The sequence below is a fragment of the Primulina huaijiensis genome, chromosome 3 (genome assembly GCF_012295235.1).
Source record: "Primulina huaijiensis isolate GDHJ02 chromosome 3, ASM1229523v2, whole genome shotgun sequence".
NCBI classification, from domain to species: Eukaryota; Viridiplantae; Streptophyta; class Magnoliopsida; order Lamiales; family Gesneriaceae; genus Primulina; species Primulina huaijiensis.
Window position 1 is genome coordinate 3974509 of NC_133308.1, and position 26955 is coordinate 4001463.

A 26955-nucleotide genomic window follows, 5' to 3' on the forward strand; every position below is an offset into this window, starting at 1 on the left:
TTTAGATGACATCAAATATTTAATTCCATAATTACCTTTCTTACTTCACTAAAAATCTACTCATGTCACTCCATGTTTAATATAGAAAAAAGACTAAACAAAATTTTCATTTTAAATCGAATAATTCTTCTAAATTGAAAATAAATTCGTGTTAATTGTTTAATATTATTTGATTAAATTAAAAATAATAATAACATATGCAACACGTATAAATCTTTTACTAATATATTTTAAACATCTAATGCAGGCAAAATCCAAAATCTGAAATCCAAGAAAAGCATCAGAAAATAAATTCACCTACCAAATTTTTAAAAAATTTCAACTATTTAATGGGGGCTGAGTCGTAGGTTTGCTCAAACGGTCCTACACACTCCCAGTTCCCTTTCTCTGAACCCCCTCTCCCCGCTCTCCGTCGGAATGGCCGAACCCGAAAGTCCTAACCCAAGTCCTCAACCTCAATCACCTGTTTCAATCTTCGGTGAGCCTCTGGATGACTCCATCCAGGATGACCCATTGTTAGGATCCGGTTCCTTCATCGACCAGGACCGGAATGACTCTACCAAAGAATCTCCGGCACCCGAGCGTAATGAAAGTAACGGGGATCCGGAGTTTGCGTCGGATTCAGTTATTGATGCAAAACCTATTTCTATGCTGGCTCCAGGAGAAGTCTGGAGCGAGGCTGTATCCAGGGAGCCGAAGGTCAGGGACCCTGAGCAGATGGCTAAACGTCCAAGCTGGTTGCCGGAAGGTTGGAACGTTGAAACAAGAGTCCGCTCATCGGGAGCCACCGCCGGTTCCATCGACCGAGTAGGTTTTTTTGTTCTCTCTCTCTTACACGTACCTCTTATTGAATGCTTGTTATTACAAGTAATGCAGCTTCCTTTATTTGTGGATTAGATACGGAAATGCCCAATTTAGGCATGGTTTCATCGTATGTTAAAAATTAGGGATATCTTACGTGGAGATGCGCGGGCTAAGATTGAGTTCTGAATACGGTTTAGCAAATTTAGTTGAAACTTGAAAGAGTTCTTAAATTGGGAGACTTGCTTATAAATCCCCTACATCATTGTTAAATATGTGTTTAGTCTCAGACAGAAACTTTTGGTTTACAAAAAAAAAAATTTGTACACCTCGTGTGCCTACACTTATTTTTCCGGATATAATTCAGGACAAAACATTGAAAATCCGGAACATATATATGATAGCGTAGAACAAATTGTTTTATACTTGTTACAAAAGATACCTTATACAAAAGATAACTATGTTAATATCAATATTTATTGCATTTGTTTGTGTGCACAAATATCATATATTAATACCCATTCTAAAAGAGTTTATACTGAAATATCTTATAGTAGTACCACGTATTCAATGTTTTGTACCGATTTTCATCAAAAAAACATGTGTCATTAATAGCAAAATTTATTATACATGTTTGAATACTAAAAAATCATATATTAGTGTCATATCTAAAACATTTAGTTCTTAAAAATCATAGATTTGTTCCAGATTTTCAATGTTTTGTACCGAATTTCATCCGAAAAACACATGTAGATTCAAAGAGTGCAGAAACATTTTTTGGGTTAGTCAGAGACTACAGAAAAAGAATCGGTCTGACAGGGGCTGAAAACACATATAACTATTGAGATGAAGATTTATTGATCATTTGCTTTCTTAAATTAGATGTAAGTAAATGGATTTTCTCTAGTGGGCCTCGAGGCCTGTTTTAGTCAAAAACTTGTAATTGACTATGCGTTAGTGTCTCGATTCCCCGCTTAATATTCAATCTGGCAAATGTTGGGGGTCAGGAGCTCGAGCTAAAAATATAAAGTTCGATTCAGCTCAATCGAGCCAGCTCCACCTCTCATCTATGTTTGCAATTTCCATCAATATGCCCAGGTCCCATCATTGATTTGGAGTATGTGATAATATAATCCTTGCCAGAGCACTGTATCTTCTTACACTTGGCTTTTCCAGTCTGCCTCACTCTTTACTGATACATCTTTCTTCATGCAATGTTTAATCATAACAACCAAGAAAAAATCAGCCGACCACATGAGTGGAAAAATTATTGAGGCTTCATCCTGCCCTTGGTTTGGAAATACACCACACTTATCAAAATAATAAAAAAAAGACGAAGGCTAAAGAATCTATGTAGAAGATCTATAGATTCAATAGGCTTTTCAACTTTCAATTCTTGAATAAGCCTCACGGCTATTTCTCTCGTTATCACAAACGTACTTAAGTGGATCTTTTATTACAGACCTAAAGGAACTAGATATTTTGACTTTGCATAAATGATGTTGGAAATCTTTTGTTGAATGTTTTTTCACTTTTGATTTAGACTCAAATTATTGTTTTGCTCTATTGGCAATTATGCCGATGACAAAATCAATGAACTTGTAGGTTCCAGTGCATGCAGATTTACCAAAAGCTAAGGTTAATGTAATGGTGCAACTCAAATCTTTTAAAATTTACATCAGTTCAAGTGCTATGTTTCGATTTCTCTTTCAACCGGAGCAATTATATCTTTACTATGATTTCCATTCCAATAATTGCTCCAACCTGCAACTCATGGAGATCGAACACATGAGATTGGTTTTGATACCAATTGCACTACAAGCACTATTAGGATCCGATTCTTTCATTGACCCAGGATGCAATGACTATGCAATAAAAACTTCAGCAACTGAGCGTCATGAGACAAATGGGGATCCGGAGTTTGCGTCGGATTCAGTTATTGACGCAAAGCCTATTTCTATGCTGGCTCTAGAAGAAGTCTAGAGCGAGGCTGCACCCAGGGCGCCGAAGGTCAGGGACCCTGAGGAGATGGCGAAACGGCCGAGCTGGTTGCCGGAAGGTTGGAATGTATAAACAAGAGTCCGGTCCTCGGGAGCCACTGCGGCAACCATCGACCAAGTAGGTTTTTCTTGTTTTGTCTTTTACACGTACTTCTTATTGAATACTTGTTTTTGCATGTAATGCAACTTCCTTTATTTGTGCATTGGGTACGAATTGTCCAATCAGGGCATGATTTCATCGTATCTTATAATTTAGGGATCTTTTACATAGAAACACGATACAATATTTTTTTATAACATGGTTCAAAAAATTTAGTTGATGATTTTTAAATCAAAGGCAAATAAATGGGTTTTCTATAGTTGGCCTAGAGGGTTGTTTTAGTCGAAAACTTATATTTGCCTATGAGCCATTCCCTGGATTGCGAGCTTAATATATCAATTGGTATATATTGGGGATGAGCAACTCTATCTGAAAATTTTTTTAGTACGATTGAGCTCAAATCGAACCAGTTCTACCTTTCATCTATGTTTGCTATCTCCAGAAGTATGCCCAACTCACATGGTTGATTTGAAGTCCGTGTGATACATCTCTCTTCATACAATGATATATTTAGTTGTAACAACCAACAAAAAATAAAGCTGGTCTCATGAATGGAAAAGTTAATAAGGCATCGTTCCCAAATTTGGAAATACACCGTGCTTACCGAAATATCATTTGAATCTCTCCACATTAACTTTTTTTGGACTTTGATCTCTTCTTGCTCTGTAGGCAATGATGCAAATGACAATCAATGAATTTGTAAGTTCAAGCGCATTCAGATGTAGCGGTGCAACTCAAATATTTTAAAATATACAGCAACCCAAGTGACATTTCGATCGTTCTCTCAATAGGGGCAATTTTTGCTCTCTATTGATTCATCTCCCAATAATTGCACCAACTTGCAACTCATGGACATCGAGCACATAAGATTGGTTTTGATGCCAAGTACATCAACAAACGATTGCTGCTTTAAGAGAAGTTATACCGGAGATAAATGTGCAAGTCAAATATTCTTAAAGTGACCCATTGTTAGGAAGTTACTTCATTGACCCTGGCTGGAACCAGTCCACAATGGAGACTCGTGCACACAAGTGTCATGAAATTAATGGGGATCCGGAGCTTGGGTTAGATTTGGTGATTGACGCATACCCGATGTGGATGCTTGGCCTAGGAGAACCTGCACTCGATGGTCATGAAACTAACATGGATCCGGAGTTTGGGTTAGATTCGGTGATTGATGCGAAGCCAATATCGATGTTTTCCCCGGGAAAAAACTAGGCCGATGAGGTACTTTGGGCACTGAAGGTTAGACCGAGCTGGTTGCCGGATGACTGTATAAATGACCAAGGATCAAGAATCTATATAGCATATTTATAGATTCAACGGACTTTTCATTTTTCATTTCTTGCGGCCTCCAAACTATTTCTCTCGTGATCATAAACATTCTTAAACAGATCTTTTTGTTGCAGACCCAAAGTTCACTAATTGACTCTGCGAAAGAGGTTGGAAAAACGGACCTTTTGTTGAATTCTTTTCACTTTCTTTTTGGATTTGAATTTTTTTTTTTTTTTTTGCTTTGTAGGAAATGACGTCGATGACAAAATCAATGATTTGTAGGTTCAATAAGATGCAAATTTATCAAAAGTTACAGTAAATGGTAGCTATGCAACTCAATTTTTTAAAAAATTTGCAGCAGCCATCGACATAAGTAATTATTACTCTTTTTTTATTCCCTTTCCATTAATCACAAAACTTGCAACTTATGGAAATCGAACACGTGAGATTAGTTTTGATACCAAGTATAGTGACCGGTGCTTGCTGCATATAACCAGAGAAGTTGTGCAAGTCGAATCTTCTAAAATGTAGATCAACCCAAGCGTTACAAGTTCAACCTAAGAGTAATTATTAATCGCAAACAAAACCTTTGAAGAATTACTGTTCAGAAAAAGTTGATGGTTGATGAATCTCGATATTATTGATTTTGTTTTGACTTACCTGCTATGGTAGTTGTTTCAAGGTCCGGGGATAACTTTGTTTCTCTTATGTCTTCTACATGGTGGAGTTCTTCATGGTGTATCTTTGATTTGGAATTTTGTAGCTAATGTTTGCTTTTCTTGGGGATGACCATTGGTGCTGTCATGGGTTTGGACATATTAGATTCTTCTTCAAAATCTATAGTCATAGACTCATAGATTTGGTTTTGAATTCTTCTTCTTTGTAGTTTGCAAGTACTAATTTTTAGACAAGAAATTCTTTGAATCCGCGTCTTTAAACTCCATAGTGGCAAGTGAGTAATCTCTTTTCAAAGGTTTAAGTTTATCTACATGTCCAATAATTCTTGATGCAAGATCTGGTGTCAAGATCTTGTATTTTCCCACTCAACAAATGCTTTTTATACATTGTTTTTTTTTTTTAATAGATGCATGGAGTTTATCAAGTGAAGCACAAAGGGGGTGTTTGCAATCAATAAAAAAAATGATTCTTGGATTTTGATTTAAAAAATCAGTTTTGTGTGTTTCTTAAATCCAGATTCTGCGTTAGCTTCTGTTAAATTTAATTGAAATTCAAAAGCTAGTGGGGATACTAATTCTGGTTCAACAGAAGTGATTCTCGTAAAAATTTAATATAACAATCACTTATTTATCAAACACTACCTACCCACTTCTGATTTTCAGCTTTACTTTTGTTTTCAAATAATACTCACTTGTGATTTTTCTCCAATTCTTCATAATCTATAAATTTTATCACTTATACAAAAGCATTATCTTTTGCAAACACTCCTTAATTGACACGAATCTTCAAGCTGTGTCAGGAGATTTTCTTAATTAGAGCTCAACAAGAAGATTTAAAATGGAAAAAAATAAAGATAGCATTAGACGAGGAACTTAAAATATTAATTTAGTGTATGCTAAAGGGAAATACCATTGATAAATATTGAACGAAACCTTCTAACTATGGTTTCCATCAGTTTATGGTTGGAGGAGAACTTCTAGCTGCTATTCCAAGCAAAATTCTTTTCCAATTCAAAATGGCACTTTTAAATGCGAATATGTTAAAACTTAAATGTAAGATTGGGATGTGAAAATAGTATCCATGAATTTTCATTCGTAGGACTTTATAGTTAGCCGTTAGGATCGTCAATGAAAGCCTAGTGTTATTATTTTCTTGAATATCTGATAGTACCCAATTAAATTAACTTAATCTCTCTCATACTCCCTTTGTCATCAATACAATGCCATAATTTCTTTAAGATGCAGACAAATAATGTTTGATGGACTAAGAGCAAGATTAAATAGTGTACTAGGTCATCAAATGGTATAATGGATGCAAGGCCAATTGATGTCATTGTAAAGATTACTAAAGTGTTATAATTGTGTTTATTGCTTACGGTCATGAATCCAAATATGAATGAACATAGAAGTAAAAAATTTAAGTTTTTAAAAGAAAATGGAAAGGCAACCGTTGATCAATTTGGACAGATGTTAAATGGATTAACCATTAATTACTTCATAAAAAATTATAAAAATGTAAAATTTAGTTTCATTTTAGCATATTATTATTATTAGCCGTTAAATGTGTGAATCAAGTTTGAGGGCACAAAGACGTGCCTTGCTATGTATTGTTGGCTTTTAGTAATTATAGCGTACTCTATGTCTTACAAGTCCATCTTGGTTTACAAATCTTTACTCTTTATGAACAAAAACCCATTGAAGTTCTATACAATTTCAGTTTTACCTAGAGTTAATTCGCTCGGTCTCCTGATCAAGCACCTAACCATGCGAAAGACTGACCTAAATTTTCATACATGGTACTGAATGAAAATGATGTAAAGGGTAATGCAAAAAAGGATTTATTCATTAATAAAGAGAGTAAATTAACATCTACGTTAGTTCTGGCCCAACGCGGTCTAGCTCAAACGAAAAGGAAAAAAGGGGCCAAAAGTTGTGAACACGATACTACATCTGAAAACAATGGAAAATAATAAGATTCTTCGCGTAGGATGGTTTCGTGTTTTGAATCTTCTCTAAAGTTCAATTTTGCACCAAAGTTGCCATGTTTGTTGTTTTCTCGAAAAGCTAAAAGATTCTGTTCAAGAATCTTCCTTTTTTTTAGAATGAGTATACAATGCTGATAAGGGCTCTGACTTGTATACAAGCTGTTTCCGTTATTAAATTCATCTAGAAATATGGCTTTATGCATGCAGCATGCGTGCGCGCATAAAACTACGTGCGATGTACATACATACATTAAAATGGGATCCGACATGAATTACATCTGTATCCTTGGAAGCAAATTAAAACGTATGCGTCAATATGGCAAGGAATGTGATGGTATTCATGTAGTCATGCATTAATATGATCTGCTACGTCGACCAAATTGCTATGGATCTTGATTTTTGTTATTTTCATAACTATAAGGCGCAAGTTATGGTATTTGATTCGAAGTTGAACTATTTTTTGTTGAATATTGAAGTATTATAAAGACATGGTAGATTGACAACACAACACAACACAACACAACACAACACATACTTTATATGGCGTGGCCATAGATCGTTGTTCTTTCGACATAGATTAAGCAACTTCCTACTTCCTAATAATCCTTCCTAAATCAAATCTGGTGTTCGTTTTTAACCCATCAGCACCAATAGATTGTTGTTCTTTCGACATAGATGAGCGTGATTTGCATTTTCTATCCAGTCGGCGTATCATTGACCTCAAAATACAGTTAGCCTTTGATAACCAACCTATTAGATCAAAGCCCCCTCAAAGCTTGGTAAGTAGGTTTCTCACAGGGTGGGGCGCGCACCTTCCCCTCCCTTGAGTTTTTGGTTTTGTATGATTGGTTGATTTGAGGTTCCCCCTCTGGCTCAGTCACAACTGTTTTGGATTGATGCATGGATCTCAGATTACTCTCATTGATAGTCGGACTTGCTTTTCCCTTAGTCGAATTCAGCATCTCTGACAATGGGTGCGAACAACCTGGATTAAATATTGCGATCAATTTATTTGAGCTCGATCTCGATTGTTTTTGGCTGTTCGAAGCTTGAAAAACAAATTATTTGGGCTTGAGTTTGGCTTGATTTAGAGCTTGAATTTGAGCTCAGTTCGCTTGATTTAAACTTATTCATCGAGCTTATAGCTATATTAAGCAAACGTTCCATTTACTTCTCAAGTTCGTTTGCTCATATATTTATAAAAAATAAATACAATGAACTCGCAATCTGTGAAACAAAAATTATCCGAGTTTGAATTTGGTTCGAAAATATATTTGGATATGATCGAGCTGAGCTCAAGTTTGATAATTTCAAATACTAACGAAATAAAATTGGAGCTGACTTGAAAAGCTTGCGAGTTTACTAGATGCATTTGTGCCCATAGGTTAAGACCAATTGTTAGACCCCAAATCAACTCGAAAACCAATGCCAGAGTTCACCTTTATCAATTGCAGAGATTCAAAAAATTAAATAAAGAAATATACATTGCACTTAGTATTACTAAAAAGAAAACGAAAGTCGAAAATTGATATGATCTTTGAGAAAAGAATTGATCCAAGTGACTGCTCACTTGCCCCTAGCCTGAGCTAGTATTTTTCTGGAACAAAAGTTACAACTGCATATCCCATTGAGATTCCCTCCACCTTTTGTTGCCCTTAGCCTTAACCCTGTCGCGTGTTTGGTGCTTCCTCAATTTCCATACGGGCACAGACTTTGGGTCATTAAAAAGTGAAAGAGTAAATTTACAACTTTACTTTCAATTGTTTCTAGCTTTGGTTAGCTTACCCATCAACCTCTAGATTCTGTTATTCCAATGCAACATTTTGCTTGGCCACCTAGTATCTAACAGTTACCTGATGTTGCCACTATTGAAGCATATAACTTTTATTGAACTCAATGTGATGCTAGAGGACCGAAATGTTGGTTCTTAACATAGATGAAAAAGAGAAAAAAACATTATGCAACTTCATTGTGTAATTGGTAATCAGTAATTACTCATCAGTACTTTGACCATCTTCTCGACCTGCACGCTGAACTCATAAAAATGTGGCCAGTACAATGTACCAGCAATTTCATGCATTCAGTTATTATAGCTTGTATGTTATTTTCTAACAACATTTTCCTAGGCACTTTTTTGTATGCCTTAAGTAATGTGATTATGAAATCGATGATGTTTCTGCGAATCATTTTGCATCAGTCAACATGTGAAGTCATTCTGTTCTGTATTTTAAATCTTGAATCAAACTTTATATGATTTGTTAAAGAATACAGGACGGCATCAGGAAACTATGCAAATAGAATTAGAGAACAACATGGTGTCGGCCTGTATGAACTTCCCTTCCTTCTTTGAAACTGTAACAATACAAGTCAAGAGAGGAAATAAACAAACAGAGATCAGCTTGTAGTGACCTGGTTCAATGATTTTGTTTGGTGTTGGCTTCATGTTTTATTCGTGTTACATGCAAATCAAAATGTAATGTGCTCCTTTTACTCGGTGTGAATACACTTACTTTACAGTTTACCATTCAATTATTGGCTCTATAGGTGTTGCAGCGTAATTGCATTTGAACAACATTTTTGTCTTACCCCTCAGATACTAAACATCTGAATTGTACAGTATTATGTTGCTCCATCTGGAAAACGCAAGCTGCGTTCAAAGAATGAGGTGCTCCGCTTTCTAGCTTCAGAAGGTGAACCAAAGCGAGAGTCGAAATCTGAAACAGATGCTGGGGTCAGTAAAATTTTCATTCGTAGTACATTTAATATCTGTTAATAGCCTTTATATCCATTCTAACGCCCATTTTGCCATTACACTATCGGTGATGTTTCATCCTTTTTTTCCTTCCGGAAAATGATTTTCCCAGCAGTCTTCAGAGAGCCCTGGGAGCCAGAAAAAGCCCAAGTCCAGTTCGAAACGCAAGAAGGCTGGGGCAGTAGCATAGCGTTTTCACCTCTTACTAGTGATAAACAGAAAATCGAGACGAGGCTTGTAGCTTGTAGCTTGTAGCTTGTAGTGATGAATGGCAGAGCTTTCTCATGTTCTGCACAGAGCTCAGATAGATTTATTACTTGCATTTTGATGCTATTTGGAATCTCTTTCAACTGGTCAGGGACACCTTTCTTATTTTATAGCTCTGTTGCATAATTCAATTGTATGTTGGGATGATTTGTGGTGGAATATTTTAGACAATCTGATTTGTTTTTGTGATATTAAAGAAAAAGAAGGTGAATTGGGATAAAATATTTTTTCCATAGTTTTTTTTAATCTTATTTATTTTAGGAAAAAATATATATATATTTCCCAGAAAGCTCTAAATTGTTTTCAATCTTTGATTTCTCAGTCAATTTGTCTAAATGAAGGCAAAAGGAGACCTGTAACTTTGCTAAGGTGGTTGTTAGAAGTTAGGTCCCTAGTGGGTTTTTGCTTGAATTGATTTTTCAAAATCTAGGAAATTTTGTATGTCAGATCAGATATTTTAGAATTTCAAATATAAAATATTGAATTAAACTATAATATTTGAATACAGTATTTAGGAGGTATGATTAAATTTTGAATCTAAAATATCGATTATACTGAAATATATAAAGTCTTTTGAAATGATGATTGAATTTAAAAATGTAATATAACATTGTCCGATGTGTTCTTCCTAATATTTAATTTGATTAATATTTTGTTATATGGGTTAATTTTCAGTTATGTGGGTAAAATTATTTTTAACAAATGAATCCATATAATATAAATTTTATTTATATTTTTTTGGATAAAAAATAATTCTAATTTGATTTTAAATAAATAAACATTAAGTTAACTTTAAAAATATGTATACATAACTTCAATAATAAATATTTTGAAAATCGCATTCCAACCCCATGCTACGGAGGGGTTGTAATTTTGGTAATATATTTTTCACCGACAAATTTAGTCTCATTAACAAATAAGTTTCAACTTAAAATTTTTAAATAAGTTCATTTTTTTAAAGTACTTTTATTCATTTTTTTTTAAAAAAAATCAACTTTAAAGTTTGGATAAATATTGAAAAGTGTTTTTGTTTTTTATTTTTAGATAAAATTAGAAGCAAAATCCAGAGTTTCTATCTTTTTAAAAATATTTTTTAAAGTGTTTTTAAAAAATATCTTTTGTAACTAAAAAATTATTTTTAAAGATTTTTTTAAAATAAATATTTTTAGTCTGTTGACTTCTACCAAATACACACTAAATTTATGCGCTAATTCGAGAATTTAGTCAAATAGCTATAATTAAATTCTGAAATCTATTCATATAAAAAAAGTTTGAAAGTTCAATAAATTAAGTACAACCTTTAAGTCAAATCTTTATTTGTAAANAATCGTTTTACCTTTTCATGTAATTTTATTTCAAGAAATTTTTAAGAATCTAGGATTTATAATATTTATAAATAAAATATAATGACAAAGTCGATAAAATTGTAGGGAATGAAAACTTGAGAAAAAGAGACAACGTTCTCCAAGTTCTACTCAATGAAGAAGCAAGATAGCTTGCGATGAACAACCTCACGTGTCACTTGACGACATAATAAATACTAGTTACTCTCCACACGCTGTGTGTGTGAATAGTGTTTTTTATAATTATCGAGAGACTAAAGTGAAATTTGACAAATTATCGAGTGACTAAAGTGCTATTTGAATGGTTGGAATTGAAAAAAAAAATGTTTGTTAAATTAAAAAAAAAAAAACTAAACTGTAATATTCCTATNAACTTACATATTTTCGTATAAAAATAATCAAAAAAATATCTAGAATAAATAAGTTAAAATTATGTAAAACTTAAAATATTCTGATTAAGAATATATGTACAAGATTTAAGAGTATGTTTCTTGTGAGACGGTCTCACGAATCTTTATCTGTGAGACGGGTCAATCATACCGATATTCACAATAAAAAGTAATACTCTTATCATAAAAAGTAATATTTTTTCATGGATGATCCAAATAAGAGATCCGTCTCACAAAATACGATCCGTGAGACCGTCTTACACAAGTTTTTGTCAGATTTAAACTTGTTAAGTCGATAAATATAAGATCAAATTTGATCATTAAGAAAAAAATATAGGACTTATTTGTAATTTGAGTAGATATGGAGGATTAAAGTAAATTTCTGTAGTCAAAGGACCAAAGTATTGTTCTAAAGAGATATATCTCTCGTTCTTTCTGCATGGGGAACAGGCAGCATTCAAAGAATTAAGGACACGTGCACCGTCGCAAGAGCGAAGCCAATAAGAGATTTCCTGATGTCATGAGAACTCTGTTATTGTCTTGACGGCCATTTTCTGTTCACAAAATTAGTCAACCATACAGAAGGAAAAAAAATTTCAGAATGCAGGAGAAAGGTTTTCTTTCGACCGGTGAAAAGATGAGCGAAGAAAATTCAAGAAAAGCACCTTTATCGAGAAACTTTATGGACATTTCGATAGCAGAAGCCTCTGCAATGTTTCCAGGGTTCAGGTTTTCGCCGACCGACGATGAATTGATACAGTATTACCTGAAGAAGAAGCTTCAAGGGTTTGAAGATGGTATAGAAGTCATTCCCGAGCTTGATATTTGCAGACACGAGCCTTGGGATTTACCAGGTGTTTGTTTGTTTTTGTTTTTTTGTCATTTACACTAAATTTAAAATTTGTTATTCTGTGAAAAGTTAAGATTAATGTTTTTGTGGAGTTCCAACTGTACTTCGGCATTTTCTTGGAGTATTGAGTTGTTAATTGGAATAAATCAGCTCAATCTATGATTCAATCGGACAACGAATGGTTCTTTTTCTCTCCTCGTGGGAAGAAGTATCCAAGTGGATCTCAAAGCAAAAGGGCGACTGCTAGTGGATACTGGAAGGCCACAGGTAAAGAACGCATTCTGAAATCGGGTTCGAATCTGATTGGGAGGAAGAGGACTCTGGTTTTCCACATGGGCCGGGCACCAAGAGGGCAGAGAACAGAGTGGATAATGCACGAATATTGTGCAGCTGAGAAATCTCAGGTGTGCAGTTTGCTGCTGAAACCTTAAAAGATTCGAATTAACTTGCCTAATATTGGGGAAAAATCGAAATTTTGTAAGCAATTGTTTGAAAGATCCAAGTTTCACCCTCTCCTTCTTAATCTCTGGCTATTTTAATGTGCTATTGGTTCTTTATATTCTTATATTTGTACTATTGGTTCTTTATATTCTTATATTCGCAATGCCCATGTGTGATGGTTTCTTAGGATGACATGGTTGTTTGCCGCCTTCGAAAGAATAGTGAATTTCACGTGGGCGACAGTTCGATAAGGAATTTTAATAATCAAAGTGATTTGCTATCGGCTAATGATTGTGGAGTTGAGATGCTTGATAAGGAACAATCTCCCATCCTCGAAGTAGCCGATGTGGCTGAGAGCTGTTCGAAGGAGTGCAGCAACAGCTACAATTCTAATTCTGTGGAACATGTTGACACTGGTCATGAATCTGATGAGAAAATTAGTAATGAATTTGACTCGTCAAGCCTGAAACAGGTTTGTCTTATTTATTCATTTTTTATAAACATTTCATCTCTCATTTAAATTTGGACAAGATAATGTAGATGTGATTGCGATGTTTACATGTTTGCTTACAGGGTGGCGCGGCGGAAGAGGATTGTTATGCCGATATAATGAAAGATGACATCATTAAACTAGATTATCCCTCACTAAACGAGATTCGAGCGTCTGGCAAATGTGAGCCTGATATGGTGTCTAAGCAGCCAGGTCAGGATACTAATCTTCAGGGCACTGGGAGTCGGCGGCTCAGACAGGGAAAACAAACACCAAAAACTTACCAGAGAGAGCCATCTGATACTGATCACAAGTCTGATAAAGAAAATCTTTCCATTGACAGTGTGCCAAATTTGGGTTCTCTGCAGGCAGCAGAGAACTCAATTGATCACTTCGTGGCTTCAAATTATAAAGTTTCATCCATGATTATCTTTCTGGTTATCCTAATCTTACTGGTAACCTTCTTCTTAAAGGGAGATTCTTGGGAAACTCAGAAGTTTATTGGCGTCTTCAAGTTTCGAAAATGGAAAGATATCAACTGGGATCTTTACCTCCCATCTGTCATATGGAGATAACAAGAATTATAAATCCTTTCTGGTATGGTTAGCATCCTAGTCATAAATAGTTGAAATCGGCGAGTCTAGTTTTGGGGTGTGCAAAATTAGATCGGCATGTATAATTGAATGTATTATACATATGTTGTACTGATTACAATATGCTACTGATTGTGGGGCTTGTATGTACTTGTATGATGTATTTTGGAGTTGATAATGAAATGAATTTGTGTACGTCATACCACTGTTTACGCCTTCTTTTGTTTGGATTAGCAAAGATCACTTGCATAGTTTTCTGAAATACGAAAAGCAACAGGATTAGGTTATATAGTATATAGTATTCTTCCAAAAAGCATATACAAATGCTAGTGGCTACCTTTGTTAGAGGGCTTTATACTTGGGTATACAGTGCATCCAATATACTCAGCTACTGATATTCTGTAAGTCCCGCAGGTGCCCCGACTTCTGCAAGAAGGTAAGCTTAATTCGACGATGTGATGTGTGATTCTGTTTCCCAATTACACAAGATTTGCTTATATGATGTATTAACTCTAGGCTGGAAAGTAAGATTGCATGGATCATATGGGTCATTGGAGAGTCGACAAGGGAGCACAGGATCAAGTTTGTCGCAAACTTGAAGCTGTATTTACAGCAGAAGATGTGGCTGGGGCTTTCTTTTTTCTTGGTAAGCGACGAATCCAAATACCCTTTTGGTATATGGAGGATTTAGTATATCAAATCCTGGTTTCTCTATGCTTAAATGATATTATTTGCTGTTCCAATCTTTTGAAGCTCAGGAAGTTGGAACCAGGTTACTCGATAGATAAAATTAATATTCACCGATCCAAGTGTTATTTTTTTGCACTGATCATGCTATTTAGGGGTGATAACAATTTTCGAAATTAAGCTGAATTAGAATAAACAATTTCTTAATTAATCACCAATCATAACATAAATATCTAGCATTCATGTTTTCATAAAAATATGTTTTTGTGTCCATTCAAAATATAGACATGATTATTTTGTGATTTATTATCTCTGAAAACAATCTAAATGAGTGATCGTTTTAAAAAAACCGTTGCCAATTTACGCGTTTTCTTGTAGTGAATTTAATGTAATATGATATAGTAAAATCTGAACTCACCCACAATAAAATGATAAAGTTAATTGTTATTAATTAATATATTAAATACTTCTTATTTTTGGGATTAACACCTTTTTTCTTGTAGCTGAAAGGCATCGGTTGTGTATAATAACACACAAAACGGTTTTATACAGTCTACAAAAAAACGGAAATTTGATCAACTTTTTAATTCTGCTTCCCGTGATTCAGTGATAATCTTCCAGTTCTTGTTCTCTTTTTGGTTTCTTCACTTCCAAAAGAACGGTGGCAGAATCTATCTCAGAATCACAAACACCGGCAGTCTATCCAATCACACAAACATTTCAATTCCAGAAACGATCAAGTTCTTGAATACGCCTGTTTACTTAATGCTTCTGTTGAACAAAATCGAGCTCTGATTTGTAAGGTCTTTCTTGTATTTATTTCTTTGTAATTCCTTTATCCGTGCTAAATATGGGGATATTGAATAAATGAAGGGTTGTGTGTTGCAGCTAAGTTTCAGTTTTTGGCTAATCTTGACTTAAATTTTCCATCCAACCGAAATATCCCTTTTATCGTTTAAAGTTTCTGAACGTGAAAAGAACACAGGATTGGATCTTAGTTTGCATATTTCATTTTCAATTTTGAAGTAGTGAGTTACTTGCGTACGTAATGAGTGTCAAGATTTGGGAAATGACATTGATGTTGCGGGATAGTGGAGAGAGTGGGTAAAGAAATCACACGGACGGAGTGATTTATTAATGGGCATGGGAGGTGAAACAAACATTTAATGAAAATTACAGATAAAATTTAACCTAAAGAATCTTAGGTTCCGGGCCCTTGCCTCCCACTAGTCCCGCATCGGATAATGGATGATGTTAGAAAGGCAGTATTTGTGTTCTTGAAATCTGCTTAGCTGGGGAAACATGTATATTCAATTTTACTGTGTGTCAATTGGCATTCCAAATGGCAGGCCATGAAATTAGCTTGATGGGAACTTCACTCGAAATTTGAATTCTCTGTGCCAACTTAATTTGCTTGTTATGTTTTTGTAGAAGAAGAGAAGAGTGATGGCAAGGCCAATGCTGCTGTTCTTACTGTTGTTGATATTCATTGTAACAATATCACAATTTAGAAGGTGGAAACAATTAGTCGGTCGGACTGAGTTTCAGAAGCAGTATCAAATTTCACAAGTGGAGGCAGACTTGGAAGATTCGGTAAACATACCCTCTTCTTGATCATTAAGTATAAAATATAAAATGTGCTCATCATGGCCATGGGAAAACGTCGAACCGAATTATATCCCTGTATATAATTTATTTTTGTGCTGGTATTCTTTATAACTATTTCGTCAAGGATGTTACAGGGTCTTTGTTTGTTTGTCTTCTAGGATATATGGTTCCATTATATATATGTTGATTGGAACTTTATCATCAAGTCTTCCCAGCATTTTCATGTTATGGCTTCGAATACCAGAATTTTGACATCTTTTCTGCTACCTCATGAATTTATCAACTTGTGCAGATTGTCTTGATGCAGGAGAAGAGCATCAATAAACTTAATGAGCTTGTCCAGGATCTTCAAGAACAGCTGCAACAATGCCGGAGTAGTAAATCCGTGCCGACCTACTATGTCAGGAAGAACAACAGCAAATTCGCGCCGATATAAAGGCAAACTAGTAATTTGAGAGATGGGTTTCTGGTGTTTTTTGAATTTGTTTTAGTTTACATGATTTGGGGAAAAAAAATTCCTACTAAAATTGGAAGAATTTTACTATTCTAAAGGGATTTTGACAAATTGGAAGAAAAGGGTAGTACCGTAGTAGCATCTTCAAGAAGCTCTGGTTGTTTTTAACAATACAATGCATATATAGAATGTGACTTTTCTAATGAAACATATAATAAATCTGATTTCGTATAGTTCTTTCCATTAATTTAAGTGAATACAAACAGTAAATTTAAATAGTAAAATGTGGTCTATTACAGCCTTAATGGAAGGAAATAATATTGGTCTGTGTTTGTATTTTATGGACCACTGATGGTGGTTGCTAGAATGATGACATTTTGCAATACTTGATGTTCAAATTTATGTTTTTTCGGTGTCAAACTTACATTGTTCATAAATAACACACAAATTTAGGAGCTTTTGTAGCTCGGAACCACCCAATCCATGCCCCATATATTGAATGCCAAAGTGTTCATATTTCCATATGACAAAAATGGATATTGTGTAATAAATGTATTTCTTTATTATCACCTTTGCATTTTGATATTGCCTTTAATGGATTATGATTCGAAAGAGGCAATGATTTCGTTGGAAGAGAATAAAAGGGAATTGATTGCCGAAGAGGGACAATGCTGCTATGTTGCACCAATCAATGATTTTATTTTATTTTATTTCTTAAATTTGATAATGCTAAAAGAAATGCATGCAATTAATGTTGCAATGTCAAAGTGGATGAAAATTTACTGCTTTAAATTATGCATGCAGTTGCTATAAACCGAGTCTCAAAGTTAATATGGCTTCCGTAGGTGCCAAATTATGGAANTAGCACCTACCGTGCATATTTATGTGAGCACCGATGATGTGTCACTCACATATTGGATGCGCAATTATTCTATATTTCATCACATCCAATATATGAGTGACACCTCATCAGTGCTCATATAAGTGTGCACGGTAGGTGTGCAGCATATATATGACTGACTTTTAACTACCGGTCTTATGGATAAAATTGAGGGATTTTATAGCAAAGAAAAATAATTCTGAAAATAAATAAAAAAAGACAAGAAAAATGTATTTTCTTCTCTCTTGATAAACTATAAATGGAGTTGTGTTCCAAAAAATTTTAAACTAAGCAATAATTTTAATTACGTAATAAGTTTACTTTATTAGCAACTTGTCTAGGGTTGGGTGGTATTTTAATTTCAGGCTAGGAAAAATAACACGAGTTTGAAAGAAACTCATTATTGACCTTCACTTATATTTAAAATTACTACTCCATAATTTTTATGTTTTGTACACTCACAATTTAGTTTAAATTTTAATCATGTTTCATTGAAATGTAATTTCTTACAACTATTTACATTAGTTGTAGTTGAGAACATGCCAATAAGAATCAGCGGTGTAAGCGATTCAAATTACTCGTGTGAGCTGCAAAAATTTTCATTTAAATACAAATTTTAAATCCTAAAATTATGTAACAAACATTTTCAAGCTTATCGAATACGAGCTCGAGTAGCTCGATATTTTTACGAGTCGAGTTTGATCGAGTTTGAGTGGAGCTTACGAAATTTAAATCAGGTCGAGCTCTGAGGAGAACTTCAACTCGACTTGACTCGACTCGTATATTGTCTTGTGCGAGCAGCTCATTAACGGAACAAAGTGTTGTATATCACTTTGTAAATCCATACAATAAATGCGAGTCTGACATATGAGAGTAATCTAAGCCTAAAAATAGCAAGTTTTATTACCTCATTACTGCACATTAGTTGCCTTGGCTTTAATATCCAATCTGATGGCAGTTACGACCATTACTGGGATTTCAATTCCTCCCTTTCAAGTTAGCATATATGAATGTCTTAACCAACAATGTCAGCAATGAATATGGGGAAGCTAATTAGTACAATATCATTGAAGTTTCTGATAAAAATTATGATTCTGCCAGCAAACTTCTTGTGATCATTCCATATGTTTATTAAATTTTTCATCACCTTTTCTTCTACCGCACCTTCTCTTCTTTATTGCAATTCAATCCAACTATACAATTATACTCGCTCCAGTTGTATCCGTAATCAATTCTGGGATTAAATGAAGGGACTCTCGTTTCATGTCTACTACTTCTTGGTCTATATATATTGGCCTTGAATCCATGGAACCCAAATCAAGAAAACAGCAGGAAAGAAAACAACACCCTTTTTCAAGATTCATTATATCTGAGTCTTCTCTGCTGATATTTTGCATATCTCGGCTGCAAAGGGTTGGAACTCTTTCTTGAAATCAAGTTGCTTTATTTAAAGGTAAAAATCTATATTGACTTATTGGTTGAGTGCATTTTCTAGTTACATTTACTATATTTCGATGGTTAATAATAGTTGATTGTTGCCCTCAAACGAAAAAAATTTCAAATATTATGTGTATGTATTCAAAAAATACAAGTTTCACATCCTCATTTGAGATTTTGGGTCTATCCTTAGTTGTGATATCGTTTTCCTTTTAAAAGTTGGGCTTTTTGCAGATCAGCAAGATGAATTACAGAGCTGAAAGTCCTAAACTGGAGCTGAAACTGAACTTGTCACCACCAAGGGATCATCTTATAAGACAAGATGTGTCGCCTAATGGGTCGATATCTTCGACAGATGTGTCCTCACGAAGCTCGTGTGTGTCATGGGAGAACAGCACTGGTGAGAATCACCCTCACTCGACTAGCCCCGAGGCGAACTCGATGATGCTGGTGGGATGCCCTCGTTGCCTGATGTATGTGATGCTGATGGAGGAAGATCCCAAGTGTCCCAAGTGCAAGAGCACTGTTTTGCTGGATTTTCTGCATGAGGATAGAAGCAGGAAATTGAAGAAGTGAAATGCCTGATATGCCCTCCTAATGTGTCGATGAAAATTGAAATTAGTCTTTGTTTTCCTAGAAAAAAAGGCTTTATTTTTCATCTCTCTCTCTCTCTCTCTCTCTCTCTCTTCTTTTGGTTTTTGGTTTCTAATTTTTGTTTCAAGGTGCTGCATGCCTTAGGGGGTGAAGGAAGAGCTAGGAGTGAATGTAGGGTGGTTTTTTTAAAAGCTTTGGGTTTGTTTATTTTCGTTTAGTCTGCTGTATTGACAAAATCTTAGATATTTTCTGTGGTCAATTTCTTCCAGTTTTTGCATTGCCAAGTTTTGTATGTTACGACTGATATATGGCCATGATTCGGACCAGAGTAGATAAGTAAGCACTTAACTTTATGAATAAGGAATCAGTATATTTAAGGAATACATTGTTTACTTAGAAAATTGGAAGATAAATTTTAACTTTGTATAGAGCATGTAGTCGTCGAATTTAGTCCTAAAGCATGGTATATGCAAAGTAAATAAATGTAAAAGAAGAACACTTACATACGAAATTTAGAAGTACAGCTTTTAAAAGAGCATCACACCTGGATCTGATTCATCATCTCAAGCCAACATATTCATCAATTGCACAAATGTGAAACTCAACATTAATACCAACATTCAGTGCTGCCAGACACCTCCATAAAATGACCCAAGCGACGTTTTCGGGTCGCTCAAAATTAACAAAGAATAGCAGTGACTTCACTGATGATAGGCAGGCACTTAATGAATAGAATGGCAGGATACGAGCACCGAATGATACAATCCAGGAAAAAAAACCACCAAAAGACAAATTTTTTTTGCAAAATCTCAGAGAAATCAGGCAGACATTTTTTCATAAATACATGCTTTTTTGCATCATCAGGCAGCAATCTGACCGGGACAGGCTCTTGCGTATCTGCAATTGTATACAAATTACATTAATCGACAAGTATCAAATCAGTAATTTGAATAATACATATTCAAGAATTTCCTCATACAAGTAATGGCTGTATAGTAGCTCATTCCATTTACTTTATTTTCCTTTCTTTTCGGCTGTGTCATTCTTTATTTCTTCGATGATGCTTATTAGTCATCCGAAATCACGATATCAAAACTGTGAAGATTTGAAGACCCACTTTCCAGACCGAAACCAGCGTAAAATTTTGGTATCATCAAAGACCAAAGAGGAAAGGCCTGTTGGCTATTCAAGTAAGAAGTGCTCGACACAAATCCGTATGGCCGTAAATAATTTTATTCCTTTGAGATATTAAATTGCACACAAATTGCTCCAAGTGACTACATCTTTAAAAGAGAGATGGAAGAAACGGTGAATAGGAAACAAGCATCCATGGAAAAGGTAAAGAGTGATTTATATACGTCTTTCCAGAGTTGAAAATTAGATCCCCAATATAAGATCAAGTTAAACTTGAAAATATTAAATAACTTTGAACAGTCTGACTTCTTCTTCAGCGGTCGGAAACCTAAAATTACAAAACAATGTAATGACTACTGTTATTCAGTCAATCACCAAACTTAAGGTAAAAAAAAATTATAACATACTAGTTCAAGATAAAAAAATTAGACATGGACTCGTCCCACTCTAAAACTCGACAATTCCAATCCAAATTGTATCCGGCAACCCGTTAAATATTAAAAATGAGTTTAATTCCAGTCATATATAATAAGTCCAAAAATTAATATATTAACAAAAATCACATCTAAAGCATAACCTATATTGTTATATATAATACAAGAGTACCCTATGATAATTATATGAAGCCATGGAGTAGTTTTGAATTTGCTTAAAACAACATCCATATTATGAAACTAGCTACATAATTTTACTATATTATAATAACATTTTTTTATATATTATTCTATCATATCAATTAACAAAATTTATAATAAACTTCAATTTTAAATTTTTTTAAAAAACTATTTCATTTTTTTTTTTTACGGAACGAACATATCACGTACATCACAATCTGTTATTTTGATAATAATTGAACAACAAGGACGATAATACTGTCACATACGAGATTAAAACCTGTGTTTGGGAAGGCCGGAAGGGTTCGATACTGGAGTCAAAGTATTATTCAAGTATGCTTCTAGTAGTTGACCAAAAGTCAACACGGAAGGAATGTATTCAATAATTGAAGATGCTTGACTTTTCTTTGAAACAAATCCCCTCTAATAAAACATTTATTAAATTAGTCAAAGATTTGTCATTGGCATCATCCGCACTCTTTGAATGATCAATTATCCACTTTCCTAGGATCTTTCCATTAAATGTACGTGAGTGATGTTTTTTGGATGATAAAACTACGTGAGTTGAAATTTCTATACTTTACTATATATTATGTAATTATAAGGTTTTACAATTTGTTTTTCTTCTTTCAATTCCTTTTCACGTTCTATGTAACCTATTTTAGAAAACATAAAAACTTATGTGCGACATCTCATAATATTTATCTGTGACATAAATTTTTTATTCTAGTCATTTATAAAAAATATTATTATTTATATAAAAAAATATTATTTATTATTATAAATATAAATAAAATTAACATATCCTACGAACATATTGACAGAGTTCCTGTTTAGGGAATATAAAAAAAAGTATGAATAATAAATACTAAAGCTAAGAAACAACTCAGATTGATTTTGACCTGTCAAGTGGCTCACACGAGCACCTGTATTTGGACTGAGTATGAAAATGACTACAATTTAACAGTATTAATATCAAAATTAATTATTGTTGCTACAACTTATTTCATTTTTCCAGTCAAACACGTTGAACACGAGGATAATCCTCTTTTTTTTTTTTATTTAATAAAAGAGCCCTAAAACCCGTGTCTGAATCGTACACACTACAGTGGACTAGTTGTCCAAATCTGGTATCCCAAGAGGAAACTTGACCAGCTCGTCACTTTTGATAGCCCCGCTCAGTCCCAAAATCCGTAGATGAGTTTGTCCAAATCTGAGATCCGCTTCTCCAAGAGGAAGCTGGACCAGCCACCCATCTCGTCATTTTTTTAGCACCGCTCAGCCCCAGAAACTCAACAGGTCCAATGATTAGATTCGCCAAGTCGTTATTAATTAGATAAAACAAATTAAATTAAACATTTTAAAAAGAAAAAAACAAGTGAACAATACAAAAAAAATAAAAAGNAAAAAAAAAAAAAAAAAAAAAAAAAAAAAAAAAAAAAAACACATTTTAGCTGTTGAATCGAAGATTCAAAACTCATGTCTCCAATATATGACATGTTAGCATTCGGAGCAACAGGTTCATACATCGAAGTATATGGAGATATAGAATTGTCCAAATAATTAAACAACTTCATGCTACATATAAAAAATCTCCAAAAACTAGCAAAAAGGCTGAAAGAACACAAAGAAACTTCTCTTTCCCTCCTTAGCTTCAAAACTTTTGAATTAATCACAGGAAATTCGAATAGAGTTCCTCAATCCTCACCAGAAAGAAGACTAAATGGTCATTCACGGATAGATGGAGGTTAGAAATTCGCAAATTCACAATCGCCTTGCGAGAGAGAGGGAGAGTCATTGTCATTCTTATTAGTCACGAGTAAACGCCATTCATCTCATCATATGTTTTTTAATCCACTTTCCTTCTTTAGGATTTTACTCAAAAAATATTTTTTTGTTTTTCGAGATTTTTTTCTAAAATTATTTTGTTTGTTGTAAAATTGCTAGGATAAATAAAAAAGATTAAAAAACAGATATATATTAATATTTTTTTAATACAAGATTTAAGGAAAAATATCAAATATTACCATAATATAATATTTTTATTACGTTGTTCTTCCCCTCTCCCTCTCTTCCAAGAACCAGCGGCCCTCTTTTGTATATAAAAGAATGCTCCCTATACTTTCTTTTACTCACTCCGAACATACAATCAAACTCAAAATCGGGGTCTTAAATTGGGTCAATTATTTGTTATTTCAAATTAAACTTCGGCTGAATCTGCAAGATGATGACTTCCGACAACCTTAAACCTGATTGTGATAAACCTATAAAGATCCGAGAAGTATGGTCCGACAACCTCGAATCGGAGTTTGAATTGATATCGGATCTCGTCGAAAATTACCCGTTTTTGTCAATGGACACAGAGTTCCCGGGGGTTATCTACAAGCACCAGCAGTTCAAACCCACGCGCCACCGTCGTCCGAGGCTGTCTCCTTCAGATCACTATCTAACCCTGAAGTCCAACGTCGACGCTTTGAACCTCATCCAGCTCGGTCTCACCCTCTCCGACGCGGCGGGGAACTTACCCGATCTGGGCTCCGGCGAGCGTTACATCTGGCAGTTCAACTTCTCCGACTTCGACCCGTCACGCGATCCCCACGCTCCGGAATCCATCGATCTGTTGAAGGCCCACGGGATCGACTTCGAGAAGAACAGGGACTCCGGCATCGACTCAGCCCGCTTCGCGGAGTTGATGATGAGTTCCGGCGTCGTGTGCCACGAGGGCGTCAGCTGGGTAACCTTCCACAGCGCGTACGACTTCGGGTACCTTGTGAAGGTACTCACGCGCCGGGAGCTGCCCGGCACGCTGAGCGAGTTCCTTGATGTGCTGAGGGTGTTTTTTGGAAACAAAATCTATGACGTCAAGTATCTGATGCGGTTCTGCAAGAGCCTGTACGGCGGGTTGGATCGAGTGGCCCGGGCATTGGACGTGGACCGGGTTGTGGGAAAATGTCATCAAGCCGGTTCGGATAGCTTGCTGACGTGGCACGCTTTTCAGAAAATGAGGGATGTATATTTCGTGGAGCAGGGGCATGAGAAACATGCCGGTCTGTTGTATGGATTAGAAGTTTACTAAATTTAAGTTATCAATAGAAATAATTAAATTTATTCTTTTGGGAATTTTTTATTGGGGATTTTCTTTAGTGTTTTCACCAATTATTTTAATTAAATGCCGACAAGTAACAATACAATCATCGAATCCCTAATTTTGTTCAGTTAACAAGGAAAATGAATCCGAAGTAGAAAGTAATGAAGCGGTGGAAGCCAAATTAACCCAAAAACATTCGTGCACTACTAGGGATGTACACGATCTAAAGTCTAAACTAATCCAAAGAGTACAAGGCTTGAATTTGGTTCATTTAAAATTGGTAGAGAAGCTCGAGCTTGATTTGAGTTTTTATCATCATGTTCGAGCTCGACTTGTCTTGAAATTATTAAGCTCGTGAAAAGCTCGAGCTCGGTTTGTTGTTAATCAAGTCGGGCTCGAGCTTTGTTCATTAATAACTCGTTTATCATGTTTAACAAGAATGACTTGAATTATGTTCGTTTTTAAGCTCGTAAAACATACAATTGAACTCGAGTTTGAGCTTGATTAGAGCTTATTAAAAATTAAATATATATATAAAATAATTTTGAATCAGATGTAAAAGTGAAAATTCATTTGTAAATAACCAAAACGACAAACATAACAACTAAAAAAACATAAACGAGCAGAACTCAAGCTTACGAACCACCTAAACAAGCTGAGCTCGAGCTTGTGAGTCTACTAACGAACATGTTTGCGAACTCACGTGCCGAATATTCTTAGACTTAAGATTGGTTTGATTAAATTATCGAGCTCGAAATCGAGATTGAGTTTGGTTTGATATGATTAACAAACAACTCAAACAAGCTTTTTATCAAGCCGAACTCCGAATAACTCACGAACGGTTTGATTTGTTTACACCCCTATGCATTTCTATCACTTGTAAATTAAATAAAAATAATTCGAGAGCCAAACAAAAAACATAAGATCCAGCAAGAGTATGTAATTTTGTTGAGAATTCAACTATCGTCTTACAATAAAATTATATGAAAAACATCATATGTTAATAAGATAAATGATATCTTTATAATTGATATCATATTTTTGGGTAAAATCTAATCTAAAAGAGTTCAAATAAAAAATGAATGATATCATACATTGTGGAGAACACTTGCTTTTACAGTTAGAACCTACAACAAAGAGTGATCAGGCATCCGGCCAATTCACAGGTATAACCATATCCGGTTAGGGCCAATTCACAGGTATAACATTTGATGTCTGCTTCATATCACAAAAACTCTTATCAGATCATTTTATTGAATCAATTTTGTACATACGATCCATAAAACAAAAAAAATTATTTTGTTACATTTGATCAACTAGAGAGACTCCACTTTTTTTTTGTCTACCAGCAGATTAGATCAAGGCCTTCACATGTCCACATCAATCTCCCGTGCCTACACACCCAACTATCTATAGCTAATTACCTTCTAGACATCGGACGCGCCGCCGCCGTTGCCACCGTTGTTCCATATCTCCATGAATGCTTGGATGATGATCTCACGGTGCTGAGGCGAATTCAGGCTCAAAAAACAGTCGAGAAGCTGCTGAAGATCGCTTCTCGAATGTATTCCCCTCTCGAATATCATCTGAGCATGGATTTGCGGAAATCGCTTAAAGGGTCCTCGGAATCCTTGACTACAGCGAGGCTGTCGTGGATTTTCCGGCACGAACTGACGGTTTTTGTGCATTTGGGATAATCGGTGTAGCCTTCAGGAGAGTATTGAGATGAGGTGTCGATGTTGAGGGAGAATGTGGTGGATGTGTGGTCCTCGTCGTCGGCGCCGACGATGGACCTCCGTCGGCCGTGTCTCTCCCATGAGCTGGCGGAAGAACAGGGGCCGTGGCGGAGAAACTGATCGGAGGAGGAGTTAGATACATGTTTGGCCTCGATAACGTCTGTAGCCTTTGGTCCGCATCCCCAAACTCCGTTTGTTCTGAGAGAGTTCTTGAACCTCGTCCATCTCTTTCCCGAAGAAGACATAAGCTCGATCTGTATATCAAACAGAGAGAGGTGCTACGGCGGTGGAGTAGTGGTTTGAGGGGTGGCGCGGCCTGATGCTCTTTGTAGTACTGTTTGAAAAACTTGGATTTTGATTGTGTGAATCTTTAAAAGAGATTGTACAAAATGTACTGTGGAAATTTAGAGTCAGGCAGGTGTTGCAGTGGCTCACTGCTCCTGGACATCTTGGATATATATATATATATCTATTATATATATAAATATATGATTTTATATATGAATTTCCATTTGTCTCCTTATTAATTGTTTGTTTTATATTAATTGTTTATTTTAAATATGTTTTTTCATTATCTTCATTCATATTTTAAATATGTATGATTATTAATATGTTACCCACATTATAATAATCTATTTTTATTCAATGATATCTTTTCATTATATAAATTAGTATTTGGTTTTTTTTATGCCTACTCACATTATACTATGTTATTTTTAATCTAATGATTTAGATTTGTTATTTATCTTTTCATTATGTA

At 34.9% G+C, this 26955-nt stretch overlaps 3 protein-coding genes across 6 annotated transcripts; all 3 read left to right on the forward strand.

The window, feature by feature from the left end:
• The first annotated feature begins 332 nt into the window (after nucleotides 1-332).
• On the forward strand, nucleotides 333-10089 carry LOC140973175 (methyl-CpG-binding domain-containing protein 6-like). Of its 4 annotated transcripts, none has more exons than XR_012174585.1 (4): nucleotides 333-807; nucleotides 2407-2919; nucleotides 9456-9569; nucleotides 9703-9729. XR_012174585.1 is itself a non-coding variant. In XM_073435780.1 (3 exons), the coding sequence occupies exons 1-3, from the start codon at nucleotides 418-420 to the stop codon at nucleotides 9778-9780; spliced, it is 582 nt and encodes a 193-aa protein (XP_073291881.1). In that variant the 5' UTR covers nucleotides 335-417; the 3' UTR covers nucleotides 9781-10089. The 4 variants fall into 4 exon arrangements, 2 of the variants coding, with proteins under 2 accessions (XP_073291881.1, XP_073291882.1); XR_012174586.1 differs by having other exon boundaries at nucleotides 9706-9725; XM_073435780.1 differs by lacking the exon at nucleotides 2407-2919 and having other exon boundaries at nucleotides 335-807; nucleotides 9703-10089.
• Nucleotides 10090-12163: 2074 nt separating this feature from the next.
• Nucleotides 12164-16929, forward strand: LOC140973176 (NAC domain-containing protein 40-like). Its single transcript, XM_073435782.1, has 7 exons — nucleotides 12164-12443; nucleotides 12590-12843; nucleotides 13068-13352; nucleotides 13454-14399; nucleotides 14480-14609; nucleotides 16082-16243; nucleotides 16551-16929. Exons 1-4 carry the CDS (start codon nucleotides 12191-12193, stop codon nucleotides 13943-13945), a joined length of 1284 nt encoding a protein of 427 aa, XP_073291883.1. The 5' UTR covers nucleotides 12164-12190; the 3' UTR covers nucleotides 13946-14399; nucleotides 14480-14609; nucleotides 16082-16243; nucleotides 16551-16929.
• Nucleotides 16930-23443: 6514 nt separating this feature from the next.
• Nucleotides 23444-24491, forward strand: LOC140973177 (probable CCR4-associated factor 1 homolog 11). Its single transcript, XM_073435783.1, has one exon. It carries the CDS (start codon nucleotides 23596-23598, stop codon nucleotides 24445-24447), a length of 852 nt encoding a protein of 283 aa, XP_073291884.1. The 5' UTR covers nucleotides 23444-23595; the 3' UTR covers nucleotides 24448-24491.
• Nucleotides 24492-26955: the final 2464 nt, after the last annotated feature.